Here is a 14,776-nt window from a genome sequence, read left to right as displayed (position 1 = left end):
ATATTCAGAAATAAAAAGGATTTTGGATGTGGGTGTCCCGGTGAGTTAAACACATGAATGCTTCCAAGTTGAGATGAGATCCTGTTCTTTTGCTTCTTCCGATAAGATGTGAACGCAGCATAAGTGCCTTGCTCAAAGGCACCTCAAGGGCAGAGGCAGGGGAGAGTGTGCCTCATTCACTTTCTTTGCCCTGAAAATTGTATTTTCTAAATGTTTTTTTTTTTTTTTCAAAATTATAAACTATTGCAACTCTCCACCAACCCTGTTTTTTATCCCATTTAACATTAACGTGTGAAGTAGCATAGTTTGTTTTAATGCATTATATAGCAATAGGATCATTAGTCTGGCAGATTGGCTGAGGGAGCTGATGTTCACCTTAAGAGATTGAGTGTGTATGTGTGTGTGTGTGTGCGTGTGTGCGTGTGCATCTGTCTATACATTTGCAGATACATGTCTTAATGCACGGCTGCGTCTGCTATTTGTGTTTTTGCATATGTGTGAATGATTGAGAAAAAACATTGACTTATGTAATTTGTATTCATAAAGTAATACATTTGGTTGTAAAATGGTATTATCCAGTTAATGGAGTGTCTTGCAATAGGATGATTATCCTTGTTGGAGGTTAAAACCTAGGGGAGCTAGAATGTGTGCGCACGTAGTTGTGTGTGTGCACACACTAAGTCTCTCTGCATATATGTGTGTGTATGTGTGTGTGCCTGCTTCTCTTTTGTAATGGGTATTTCAAGGTTTGTCCATCTGTATAAGCACATGTTTATGTGTGTATCTGAATGTACATGTACAAGTATGTTACTGTGTGTGTGTGTGTGTGTGTGTGTATGTGTGTCCCTGTTTGTGTGAGAAGTAATCTTCCTAACAGCGCTGTTGAAGAATAATTTGTTATTGGAATGATTTGTATGCATAATGCCATGTATTGCTCTGTGGCTGTGAAATAGTGTTATGGATTTAATAGAGTATCTAGCTTTAGGGTGATTATCTTGGGTTGGTGTTAGCGAAAGGGAGAGAGACAGAGGAAAGAGAGAGGGGAGAGAGAGAGAGAGAGGCAAGTTAGGTTTTTGCTCAGGGAAATGCAATAAAATAAGATCATATTGAAATGAGAGGTGTGATTTTAATAATATCTAGTAAAAGGGAGATTAGCCTGAGTGGATAGTTGTGTGTGTGTCTGTCTGTCCTACTCTCTCTCTGTCTCCCTAACACACACACACACACACACACACACACACACACACACACACACATAGATGGACACACACATTTAGCAAAAATCCATTTTTTTGCCTGGTAGTCCCTGCAGTTTAGCAGCTGTCCCAATAACACACACACACACACACACACACACACACACACACACACACAGCAGTCACATCGGCTTGATGCATTAAATTTATCATTTAGCAGATAATACCAACTACACCAGCATACGAAATTGCATGTAATAGTATACAATCATTTTACCTCATCGCTCCAACATTATTAGCCCACTGCTGTGAATACACTCTGCCTTACTAATCTAGCTTGACCACTGATAATAATGTGTTGAGCCTTAAGCCAAATAAAATTTCTATTCTTGTCATTCCATACATGTACAGCAAAGCCTCCCAGCAGCAAAACACATTAGCTAAAGAAAAACTGTCCTCAAGTTTTTATATTCACTGTGTTTACATGCACACAGGATTGTGGAGTTCATATCCTGGCTAAGGTCATACTCAAATTAAGCTCTTAATATGAATCTTCATATCCTGATCACAAATACCCCTCTGTTTATGAATAAACAAAGTATAACCATGGGAGCAGAACTTACGCAGACTGCAAAAATCAATGGTAAACATGTTAAGTGTTAACTTCAGGCACACACCTGAGGCTTCCGGCTCGTTTTTCTTCCCAAACTTCTCCTGAAAAAAAAATATCAGTTCACCTGACTTCTCTCACACTGTGCCAGACAAATTGCCCTGTAATTGTTTCACAATGCCCCACCCCCAGTAATCATTCAAACAGCCAATAGTCATTTCATCTGGAATGGATGAAGTTATAGTGCTGGTATATTGTAGCAGGGCTGTTATCTGTTTTATTGCCAGCTAGAGAGGTTATCGTTTGGCAAGAGCTAAGACAGAACAACTGGCAGTGAATTGGCTTTGATATTGGGCGTGTTTTTTTGCCTCCTCCCTTTACTTCTTTGTCTCCTGTCTCCTTTCCTTCCTTCCTTTACTACCCTTCCTTACTTCTGAAGACAGGATGACAAGGAAAGGCTATATCTGACCTTATCCAAATTAACAGGTTCATAGTGATGATACCAGTGTGATAAATGGTAAACACGGTTCTATCTAACTGTGTATATACATGTTTGTCTGTCCTACCCAGTGATGTAGTTGTAATAAACTATAACTATAATAAACTATAATATAGATAAACTATAACCTCCAGCATCATAAGGGAACACCTCTGTTACATCTACCCTCTGTTACCCTCTGTTACATCTCTTCTCCTACCTATCTATTCTCTTTGTGTCTCTCTTTCTTTTTTCCCTCTCAGAGCTGTAGAGGCAGGACTTGGTAGTTGTGATGATTAGTTTTTATACCTGGCCGAGACCAGTAGTCACATTCAGTCTAGCTAATGTCCTGTAAAAAACACTATTAACGCACCACCACAATGCTGATTGTCTCTCTATTTCCCCCCCCCATTTCTCATTCTTCTTTATTTCCATCACCCTCGCATTCAACCCAATCTTTCTCTCCTTACTCTCTTGTGCTATCATTTTCAGTTCTCTCATTCTCTCTTAATTGATCTGTGTTTCTCCTTCTCTTCCTTGACCTCTTCTTTCTCTCGTCTCTCTCTTGCCACACACACACACACACACACACACACACACACACACACACACACACACACACACACACGCACAGCTACACATGTAGTTCTGCCTGTATGCTTTAACATGGGTTAATTTAATCAGGTGCTGTTGAGTGCTGTATTCAGTCCCACACATAAAGTGAGGTCACTGTGAAAAGAACTGATTTATATTCGATGGTCTATGGAATTAAATTAGATACAGTTACACAACGTGTAGGCGCTATCTCTCTTTCATTAAAGAAAAAAAATAGAAGAGAAATAACCAGAAGATGGGGAGGAATGAAACTTTCTTAATGAATTCCATTTTCGATCCCATTTCTCATATAAAGAAACCAATTTCATTAAATTTCCCCGTTTACTTAACATCAACGAATCACAGCAAGGCATTTGACACGGTTTACATGGTAGCACAGAAGGCCATGACCCAATTTTATATCTGGCAGATCAGATATAAGACTGTCGAGTATGTGTGTGTGTGTGGGTGTGTGTGTTGGCGTGTACATGGAGGGAAAGTATGAGATGCTTTCCAGCATGCACACACGCACACACACACACACACACAATCCCTTGTTTCTCCTGTAACCTCTCCCTCCGCCCATCTCTTTCTCTTTCTCTCTCTGTCTAGCTCTCTCCATCTCATTCTCTCTCTCTCTCTCTCAAACACACACATGCACACATACACTGATTTGTGACCCAGTAGGTTGATTGGCTGTCAGCGAAGCCAGCAGATTAGGACAAGCTGCAGACACGCCACATGCCTGATAACAAGCCAAACTTTGTGTGTGTGTGTGTGTGTGCGTGTGTGTGTGTGTGTGTGTGCAGGTGTGCAGGTGTACCAATCTAAGAGTAGTCAAGAGTTACGGGTCGCCAGATACCAAGTGTAGTTCTTTATTAATTTCTGTTCTTTCTCCCCTCTCCAACATCATTTTTGAAAACACACACACACACACACACACACACACACACACACAGAACCCATAGTTTCTGCTGCACACCTGCAACATCAAACTAATGGGCCAAAGGGTAACCTTATACACCCACACACAAACACACACACACACACACCCCATAGTTTCTTATTAATAATGCAGTGTGTAGGACCAGGTAATTGGTCCCTCCTGATTTGGAGCAGTACAGTTAAACCGGTTAAAGCCTGTACATGTAGAATATTTACCTCAATATATCATTCTCAAATTAATTTTGTTAGTATAGTATAACAGCTGTAGACAAATGAGAGTGTCACTGTGTAAATTGGTTTATTCTATTTGTCCCGGATACAATTTCTCATGAAATGTGCAGGATTGACTTAGGGCACAAACATGGAGCCTCAACCAAAACGGGAAGAGGACTCACTTTGAATTGCTCTGCTTGTTCATACACAAAATAAATAGACAGACAAGTCCAGATGCTGTAAACTGGAATAATCAGGATAACCACATCATTTACCAATGTATTGTCAAGAAGAATAGACCCACTCTATTATATTGTTATGCTCTGGTAGGTTAGCTGTCTTTCAGTAGTATCACACAGTAGCCTGTTTGTCAAAATGTTTCATTAGCATTGTCCAAACTTATTAAATTCCACACCTGTTAGGCAAAACTGCGTTGCCAGCTCAACCTAGTTGTAACTAAAATATTCGCCAGCAAAAAAACTTTTTTGCACTGTGGTTGCAAAGCCATGACTAACACTGGGCGAGCGATCATTACTGTATGAGGTGAGCGAGTACTGCTTAACTGATGACTGACCCGAATTTGGCGAAGTCTTAGTAACTTGTCAAAATGACTTTGTATCTCGTCTGGACAAGTTGTCTGAATGAGATTTTAAAAAAAAAAAAAGAAAAAAAAAAAGCACCTTGCCTTTCAGGGCTTCCATACAATGTTCACTTTAATACATAAAAAAAACCTACCACCAAAATTGCAGTTCAAATGTCTCCGTTCAAATCCATCAGTTTTTTTTTTGCTTTTATTATATCTTTGGTCTGTGTGGGAGTCTTGATATCGAGATACCAATAGAAACAATATTGAAAACCTTGTGAAGCTTGGCAGCGGTACTCAGCTTTCATCGACTCTGTCAATCACAGTGATACTGATAAAGTTGGATAGGACATTATTTTGGCTCCCAGACGTCTGTCTGATTCACCTTCTGTCTTCCTTTCTCCCTCTGAAACTTATTTTCTGTGACCCCTCGTCTTTTTCTGCTCCCACTTCAACTTTCACTGGCTCTTTTCTGTTGACTGAGAGATAATGTGCATGGCTTGCCTCAAACCAAACGCACGTCTGTCTGTGCGTATTACACTAATATTAATTTATTTTGTATTGCATTTCCAGAAACCTTATTGGTGGTGAACATGCAGGTAAACAGAAGACCTCTGGCTCCAGAGTCACTTTGCTGCATTAAATAAATCAAGTTTTATTCCATTTCTACAGTCTCGGACTGTCTCACTAAAAAGTTTATTTTTATTCATTTCCAGGAACCTTATTGGTCAAAAACACTCAGATGGATCGACCAGAGAGAACTCTCTCTCTCTCTCTCTCTCTCTCTCTCTCTCTCTCTCTCTCTGAAACATTTACTGTATTTTTTGTTCCAATTAGTCTTAACTATTCCAGGTATTTCATGCAAACAGATTAGCTCCCACCCCCTGTCTGTCTCTCTTAATTCAATTTAATAACATTCCACATGCTTTTTGGTCTCTCTCTCTCGCTCGCTTCTTTTCTATCATACTAATAATGATGTTTTGTATTTCCAAGGACGTCTTTTATTGAGAACATGAAGATTAACAGAGTAGTGGAGGGTTGCGCTTGGACTATTTCTGTCTGTTTCGTTTTCTTTGACTATATTTTCTATTGAATTTATTATATTGTACCTTGAACTCTGTTAGTGGAGAACATGCAGTGTGGTATGGTTCATAGGACTTTCTAGGTCTCTCTCTCTAGCTGTTTGACTAATAAAGTTATTTTTAATTGTATTTGCAGGAACCCTGTTGGTGGAGAACATGCAGATTAACGGTGTGGCGCAGGGTCCGGACCGTACCATCTCTCTGTCTCTAAGGGAGAACAACGACTACTGGGTGATCCTCGACGCCTCCAAACAAGCCCTGTACCTCAACAGCACCGGACGGGTTCTGGACAGAGATGTAAGACAACTGTACCGTTTTATTCCAGTCAAGTCTGTGCTGCTCTGTTTTGTTCTGGTCTTTTTTCCTCTGATTTTTCTGCCCTGTTTGTTTTTTATGTTACTCTTATTTGCTCTATATTGTTCTGTTTTGTTCCGGTCTTTTTTTAATTTATTGGACTCTAGTTTGGCTAGCCTAGTCTACTCAGCCTAGTCTAGCTTATGCTCAACTTACTTAAAGTCCCCATGAAATGAACTCCCATTACTTTTACTATCATTAGTATCATTCATGGTGACCTCATGCTGCACTAGCAGGCATAAATATAAATTTCTAACCAATAAAACCATCAGATTTTTGACCAATCCCGCCGCTCTGGACTCCTCCCATCAAATAAAATTGCCTTTCTCTCCCTGACTCATATTACATCGGTTTACAATTTTGAATGATCCTTCACTGCGTTATGTCCCGCCCCAACATGCTGTTTCAACAGCATCAAATCCAGGAAGTGAAGATGCTATTTCATGGGGTCTTTAAAAGTGCTATAGATTTTTAAACATATACATGCCATTGTCAAATTACAGTAAACAAATGAGACTATGGTCAAGATGGCTGGCCTTTATCTCACATCAGTGGTATTGTTAATTCTAGTGTTTCTCAGAATTATCATTTCCCATAAATCCTGTTGCTTCCTGTCACAAAAGAGGATGTTGCTGCTACTTTGCTTCATTGGTCAAAGGTTTTCTCTTTCACTTTGCTGAAGAGGATTATCAGCCTTTCACTTGCTGCACCATTGTGAGAAACTGAAAGCTTTAGCTCTGTTTGTGCTGGACGAACAGTGGGCCTCTTCCTGTTTTGTGCCGTAAAGCAAAACAGCAGATTTCTCATGAAATCAGACCCGGTGTCACACGATGTACAATACAGCGCAGAGGCCAATAGAGGCTGTCAGTCTTCTCAACAATGGTCTTGTTTGTTCACGGTAATTGGTAATGATTTATTGATGTTAAAATGGTACAGTAGCACCTTCAGCACTTAGTTTTTGCTAAAATTTTAATTTTGTTGTCAGTTTCATTTAATGAAGTAAGCCGAGACTAACTGCTCTCTCTCTCTCCTCTCTATCTATCTATCTATCTATCTATCTATCTATCTATCTATCTATCTATCTGTCTATCTATCTATCTCCTCCAGCCCCCCTCGTACATTCAGTCCATTGTTGTTCAGGTGCAGTGTACCAACGAGCTGATCGGCACGGTGATTTTGCACGAGGTCCGCATCGTTGTTCGAGACCGCAACGACAACGCCCCGCGCTTCCGGCACCCAACATACTACGTCGCCATCAATGAGGTAAAACAGACACACACACACACAGTCTTACTTATGTCACTTTTGGGGTATTTACATAGACTTACATTCATTTCCTGGAGACTTACCCTAACCATAACCATAACCACTACTTGCCTAAACCTAACCCTAACCTTAACCACTGAAAATCAGCTTTTTACCAATTGGGGACACGGCTTTTGTCCCCAATTGCACAAGCCGTCCCCAATCAACTGGTCTTAAGTCTGGTTTGTGTCCCTGAAAGTGATTTAAGTCATACCCACACACACACACTTCCTCTCTCTCTCTCTCTCTCTCTCTCTCTCACACACAGGCACCTTTTCTAAAAAACCCTGAGTAGCGGAGTCAAAGAATTTCATAAAACTCACTGCGGTGGAAATACTTTACTGTCCTTCACCTAATTTAGGAGCCATTTATTTCGCTCACCCTGCAGCACCGCTGTCTATCACGCTGGCAGGTACAGGACTCATGGGTTTGAGACCGGAGACCATGGGAGGAGGCTGTAGTCCAGGCCAGCATGAATAACACTTGTATCAGTTGTACCGCACAAGAGCTTTTCCCGTGTTGCGCAATGGGTCAAGTGTGGCACTGACAATGCCAAGGTTACAGCCTCCATGTCCAATGCACCTATACTCAAAAATATATGCTGGTATAAGCGCACTGCATACTGCAATGCGCTTCAGATAAAATCTTCCATCAAATAGCATTGTACAGGGCGTTTTGCTGTCAGCCTGTGGTTGAAGGGCAGCGCTGTAAGTAGGGAAAAGCAGAGAGTTTTTTGGGCAGCCATGGAAAGGATCTAAATCTGCTATTCTAAAGCTAAAATAGTCTTTAAGCTGCCATTCCCACAGTTAGTGAGGCGTCCGCAGTCCGGGGAAGCAGGGTTTAACTAGAAGAGGTTCAGACTTAAACTGGACAAGCATTCATGTAGCCCGCTGCCAGCACCCGCCTCTAGGCAGACCTGGTAGAAGATCTCATTATATAGTCTTCCACAGCCTGTCCAACTCAATCCCTCTGTTTCTTTCTCAACCTCTATCTCTCTCTCTCTCTCTCTCTCGGCCATTCATTTTCCTTTTGCTCCATGTTTGTAACTTTCCCCCTTTTTGCCCTCTCTCCCCTTCTCCTCCTCCTTCACCACATCTTCTTTCTTCCAGCTCTCTATTTCTCTCACTTCGTTACCTCTCCATTTCTCAACCTCCCACCTTTCCTCTGCCACCCTCTCTATTTCTCCCGTTCTCTATTTTTCCCTCTCTCTCTCTCTCCTTCTCCATCTCCCTCTCTCTTTATCACCCCCCTCCAACTCTCCAGTTTCTCATTACTTCTACTAAAATAATTTGCTCCGTTCACCTGAACGACTACCGTACAATTTAGGAGATGCATCGTAAAAACTCTGAAATATGATTCCTCTGCCGGGCCGAGGCAAGCGTGGACAGTTTGGTGGTAATAATTTAAAAATGAGAGTACATTTATTCAGGTGGGGGTAATAATTCAAAAGCAGGACTAGATTTATTCAGATTTGAGTGCAAATCTGCTCATTAGGTAGACGGCTATTGTCTAATTCCCTCCTGTCATCCCCAGAACTGTAACCAACTAATGCAGTCAGTTTAATAGTGAGAGACAGATTCAAGGTTACCTCCTGCTTTATCTGCACTGAACTTGCTTTTGGTTGTCTTCTACTAACAATAAACAAGAGCGAGAAAGTGAGAGGCAGAGAAGATGAGAGAGAGAGAGAGATAGATAAAGACACACAGACAAACAATGTCGTTATTTATAAGAACATCAAGAACACATTTTACGAGTTTGTTGTGGAAAATTTCTGGTACGAACAAGCTGATCCTTGTGGCTGATTTGAGAGTTGGCACCGGTGCCTTGGTGTGGAATAGATTCATGAGATGGAAAAGTGGCAAAGTGACACCAAGTTGTGGTTTTGGCAGCATCTTTAGTGATAAGCAGCCATTGCTGAGGTGCTTTTGCACTGCACTTCCCCCAGATCACAGTCGAACAGTGTGGCCAGTACTGTAACGTCTTTTTCTTTGGAATTCCTGTTGATGAAGTTTGAGTTTCTGTAGGTGTCGCTGTTTTCTTTGTCTGTTCAGCCAGGGTGGCTATTGGTGCTCATGCTATCTACCCAGTTCTTCTTCTATTTATTCCAAACAAACTGCTGTTGCTGCTGCCGGAAACATGTAAAAGCTTTCATGAACTGGGTATAGGTTGAATCACTGTTGTGTTATGTCAGTCAGTGATAGAGAGCAGCAAAACGGACATTTATTTAAGGGACTTTAATTAACTAAACTAAACTAAACCCGGGGTATACCTATAGTAGAAAGCAGGGCTAATAACACCCAAATTCATCCTGTCAATATATCCACCAAACGCACAAAACAACTCCCAAACCTGACATTCACCCGCCACATCCTTGCTTCTCTAGACTTTCCTATCTTGACTTCTGCAGAAAATTATCAAGACTTGTATCACAAGCACCCCATATAGGTTTGCGCATTGCCCAAGTGATAATCTAGCTTTATCTAAAACTTGTATTAGAGGTGCATTGATGTGTAACGAATATTCACATGTTAATCACAGAAGCAGCGGGGGAGAGAGAGAGAGAGAAGAAGAGAGAGCAGGGGTTGAGTCGTGTGTGTGTGTGTTTGCATGTGAAAGACCTAGAGAGAGACAGAGGGAGAAAAAAAAACGCAGATAAAGAGAGGCACAGACAGAATCAAGATTAGATGAAACTTTAATCATTACCATGGGGAAATTAGGTCGTTGCAGCAGCAAATTGCAATAAATACAGTAAAGAAACGTAGATTAAAAACAGAAGAATAGACTGTAAACAAGAATATAAAGCTGGGGCATCTTGTGGCTCAGTTGGCACGAACCATGTAACCGTCCTGGGTTGGAATCCAACCTGGGACCTTTGTCGCATTCCAACCAACCCTCCCTCTCTCTCTCTCAATCTTTGTTTGTCTTCACTGTGAACTATCAAATAAAGGCAAAAATGCCGCAAAACAATCTGAAAAAAAAACAAACAAAAAGAAACACATACATAAGGGTGTCATGGTGGCCCAGGTGGCCGGACACACTGCGCGATTTAGCTGTGCCAGTTTTTGAGATCTGACACAAAGTATTCCCTAGATGACACTACACACACTGTACAAACATCAAGCAATGCACAGTCTAGCTAGTTATTTTGATTGGACTTCATTATTTAGATTTTATAATTTATCTCCAACTCTCTGCAGAACAGACAACCCATGCTGCCCACGTCTCTCCAACCGTTCCCTCAAATTTGGCATCTAGCCCTCTTTTGTTTTTTTTGTTTTTTTCAGCACAGATGAGTGAACACAAAGCGCTGCAAGCTGCTTCTCCTTCTCAAGCAGCATTTTACCACAATAAGGTGAAACTCAAAGTCACATTCTGCGTTCGTTTTGGTGAGAAACAGTGGGGAATCGAGATCTCTCATGACCAAATCCAAGTGGAGAATTTTTTAATGTGTGACCCCCCCCCCCCCCCATCTGTCACAATGTACCAGTGTGTGCACCATTGTGTTGGCGAGTGAAGAAACTACAGGGAAGAAGGTTGTTTAATGTGGGCGGTAAAGAGATTTTAGGTGTTTGACAGTTGTGTAGTGTGCGCCTGGTTTAAGAAGTATACCATTTGCCCACTGTGTCCTGGGTTTGTGTGTATGTGTGTGTGTGTGTGTGTTTGTTTGGACTGCTCTCTATAGCGTGGGATGAGAGTGCAATTGATATTGCAGCTTGTTGAAGGACGTCTATTCAATGCCCACATCCTTCACACACACACATACAAAGTCAGAATATTTCAATATGTTTAGGAAACGCTAATCCCATGTCAGACTGTGACTTGTAAATTCTAGACTGATTTCACACTGGAAGGAGATGGAATTTGAATTCTTACACCCTGTCCTTGCCGTGTTTCCAGCTGACGCCGATAGGAACCACTATCTTCTCCGGTTTCTCGGGGAACAACGGGGCGATGGACATTGACGACGGACCCAACGGACAGATAGAGTACACCATCCAGTACAACCCTAATGACCCGGTAGGTCATCCATCTGAACACTGGACTGTTCCTAGCCTGACTTAGCCAGGTTATACAGACTAGATATGTCATGTTGTGTGGGTCTCAACTGGGTATGGTAAAGTGTGGCATTAAGTGAGTCCAAATTTGATCTTGTAGTATTTATCATGATAAATAAAGAGCAAAGATCAAGCAAAAATCACTAAATATTCACTCAGAAGCCAGATTAAAAAAGAAAGTTCATATGTCTAGAAAATTAAGCATATTGACCAAATAATAATATCTTGTCAGTCCTTGCTTTACTTTGTCCACGGTTTAGTTGAACTAAGCATGTTTGGACGTTTTGGTGGCAGATGATATTAGATACAGGGACTGTAGCTCAGAGTTTAGTGAACTGACACTCCTGTTTTGCACCAATTATATCAAAAGCATTTGACCTGGGGAACAGATGGACCACTTAGTATTGAGCCGTGTGTTAACTCTGGCCATGCATTGTTCAACGATTAGTTAATTATGGCTGATGATTGTCTCATTTACTTCATGAGATCAGACATGGCATACTCTCTTTAATCTTCACTCATGCTCTCTATTCTCTCTGTTCAATTCAAGAAGCTTTATTGGTATGACAAGATCATTCTTACGTTGCCAAAGCATACAGGATTTGTAGTTCTTAAGCATTTGTATGAATACGAATACGTGTACTACAAATCATTTGAGCCCAGTTAAAATGTAAATCTCTCCTCTTTCTCCACTTCTATCTCTGTTGCTTCCTCTCTCCTCTTTCTCAATTCATCTCTCTTCTTCTCCCTTGTCCTTACCTCATTGTTCTTTAGCTGTGTATACTGTATGTACGCTGATGAAGGAATACTACTACTACTGCAATTACTTTTACTATTACTACTACTAGAACTACTACTAGAACTACTTTTATTGCTATGGCTGCTACTACTATACCACTGCTTTTACTTGTGTTACCTTGTGTGGAAACTCTGGTGTAAGTATAAAACAAACTGCTAAATCACTCAAAGATTAAGTGACTCACTGTGTGTGTGTGTGTGTGTGTGTGTGTGTGTGTGTGTGTGTGTGTGTGTGTGTGTGTGTTCCAGACGGCCAACAGAACCTTTGACATCCCCCTGACGCTGTTTGGCTCCGTGATTCTCAGAGAAAGACTCAACTATGAGGATATAACACGATACCTGGTCATCATACAGGCTAATGTGAGTTTGTTTGTGTGTATCTTTGTGTGTGTGTGTGTGTGTGTGTGTGCGTGTGTGTGTTTGTGCACGCATATGTGTGGGTATCAAGGACAAACTCAGTCTGACCCAGTGACCAAAGCCCAGTCTGTGGGCATAAATGTGAAAATGAGGTTTTTTTGGAAGCGTAAGGTTTTCATCTGAAAGCAGTGATATGTTATAAGAAAATAAAAGCCCTCCCACTTGAGTAGGAGTATAGTCTACAGCCTAGAGTGTTGTTATTTTTATGTAAATTTGTATTATCATGGTAAAATTACTGTTACACAGGCTTGCGCTATTTCTATTTCTGCTCTGTGGAGTGGGCCTTAAGGGAATGAAGTCTTTCCTTTATTATCACTAATGGCTTTGTTAATATGATTCTTTTGTTCCTTTTATTTCACGGCACTTTGTACCCTTTATTTAGAAAGTGATCTATAAATATAGTTATTATCACTTAACACACAAAACAGATTCCGATTCAGTGGGGAAGAGGGGTTAGAAGCTTGAAGGATATACAATTGAGACACAAGAGAAAATGGTTTAAGCTGCTGATTATGCCATTAAGGTTGTTGTTGTGACAGGAAATCCTTGCTTACAAAAGCTTTATTTCTCGGCAAAGTACACTGGTAAATATTCATATGTCTCAAGGCCCATTTACTCTGAAAGCTTTATTAAAACCCAGCAGTACACAGAAAGATTAATGTGTTTCTGACTACTCAGAACTCTGACATGTTCATTGTTCATCTGAATATAGTAATGAGTGTTTTGAGTGTCTGTGAATTTGTGGAATATTAATTCTCAGTAAAGACTCTTAGAGAGCATGTATAACCAAGAAAAAAAGGCAAAAAAAAAAAAAAAAAGTAACACATTTGGAATGAGATTGACTTTTTCAGTGGGGCATGTCAGGACAAATAAAGCAGTAATTGATTTTGCCATGTACAATTAAAGTATATTCACATATAAGCTTAAAGAATTTGACTAGTGAATGGAAAATATGCTGTTTTTCCAACTTTCGTACTCCATTGTAACTCAAAGTACAGGTCTGTTTAATTTCAGTGTTTACACCTATTACAAACACAAACAAATATTTTACAGTTATAAATACAAGTAAATCCAAAAAAAAGTAAGAGTCAGGAAAAATGTAACGCTCATTTACTACTGTCTATGTCTACTTTACATTTCCCCCAATCATTTTGCAACACATGCTGCATGTAATTAGATTTTTTTATATTTACTCCTTTTTCAGTGTTTTTAAAATACAGACTTTACAGTGTCAAATTTAGCTTGAAATTAACTGTTGTCCCGGCTAACAAAGACCCTGAATAAGAAGACATGGATGTGACAATAAAGTTGTAAGGCGACATGTTTTTGAGAGATTATTTCTTCTTAATGTGTGACTTCCATTTCTCCCTGTGGGTGTCGGGCTATTGACAGTAAGCGCAGCACAATGTAATGCACACATTGATATGAAAACACGCAACTTGGGCACAATTAAATAACGATAGAACAGAAACTTTGACAAAACCAAATAAAGGCATCATCCTCACTGTGATGGATCATCTACTAGCTCGGGTAATTTTCAAGTCTTGTGGAAGTTTTTTCATACTGTACAATAATGTCAGCAAATGGTTTCTTAGAATAAAGAATAAAGAAATAGCTCGCTCACCTCCAAACTCTTCTTGTTGCCTTCAGGGTGCAGACTCTTGTGAACGTGTTTCAGCACTAAGACTTCATCACACAGGCTGATGAAGGCTTAGGTTCAGAAAATGATTCCTGGTATCTCCAACCATGCTGACTGTGTGCAGACAAACCTGGAAGAATCTAAAGGAGAGGTCAACCTAGACGATTGGCACAAAAAAAAAAAAATCCTTTATCCTTTAAGACTTTCTTGTGAATCGGTTGCCACCATGTTTTTTCTAAGAGCTCCATACAAAAGCAAGAGCTTTAGTGGCGTTTCTTCCTGAGCTGAAGGTGAACGGGTGACAACTGTATTGATTATTCAGCTGTACAGAGTTAGAGTTGCCTGCATTGGCTATTTTGTTCTGAGAGCTTTACAAAAAAACCCCAACATTTTCTGTTTATCTCTTAATTATCCTGAAATAAAAACTGAAAACACAGCAGGTGTATTGACTATTCAGATGAATGGGCCTGTTGTGTTTTCTGTGAATTTGCTGAGCAGCTGCTATTG

At 40.4% G+C, this 14,776-nt stretch overlaps 1 protein-coding gene across 1 annotated transcript in view; it reads left to right on the top strand.

The window, feature by feature from the left end:
• pcdh15b (protocadherin-related 15b) overlaps positions 1-14,776 on the top strand; it is a 125,996-nt gene that overhangs the window by 12,722 nt on the left and 98,498 nt on the right. The window contains exons 4-7 of the mRNA XM_071513849.1: positions 5,838-5,998; positions 7,163-7,318; positions 11,258-11,377; positions 12,463-12,573. Coding sequence (XP_071369950.1) covers positions 5,838-5,998; positions 7,163-7,318; positions 11,258-11,377; positions 12,463-12,573 — 548 coding nt within the window. The remainder of the gene's footprint in view (positions 1-5,837; positions 5,999-7,162; positions 7,319-11,257; positions 11,378-12,462; positions 12,574-14,776) is intronic.

Source organism: Centroberyx affinis, unplaced genomic scaffold, assembly GCF_046629955.1.
Source record: "Centroberyx affinis isolate AG114_WGS23_722 - 3 ecotype Tasmania unplaced genomic scaffold, CSIRO-AGI_Caff_v1 ptg007578l_1, whole genome shotgun sequence".
Classification (NCBI taxonomy): Eukaryota; Metazoa; Chordata; class Actinopteri; order Beryciformes; family Berycidae; genus Centroberyx; species Centroberyx affinis.
This window is presented reverse-complemented; position numbering and strand designations above follow the sequence as displayed.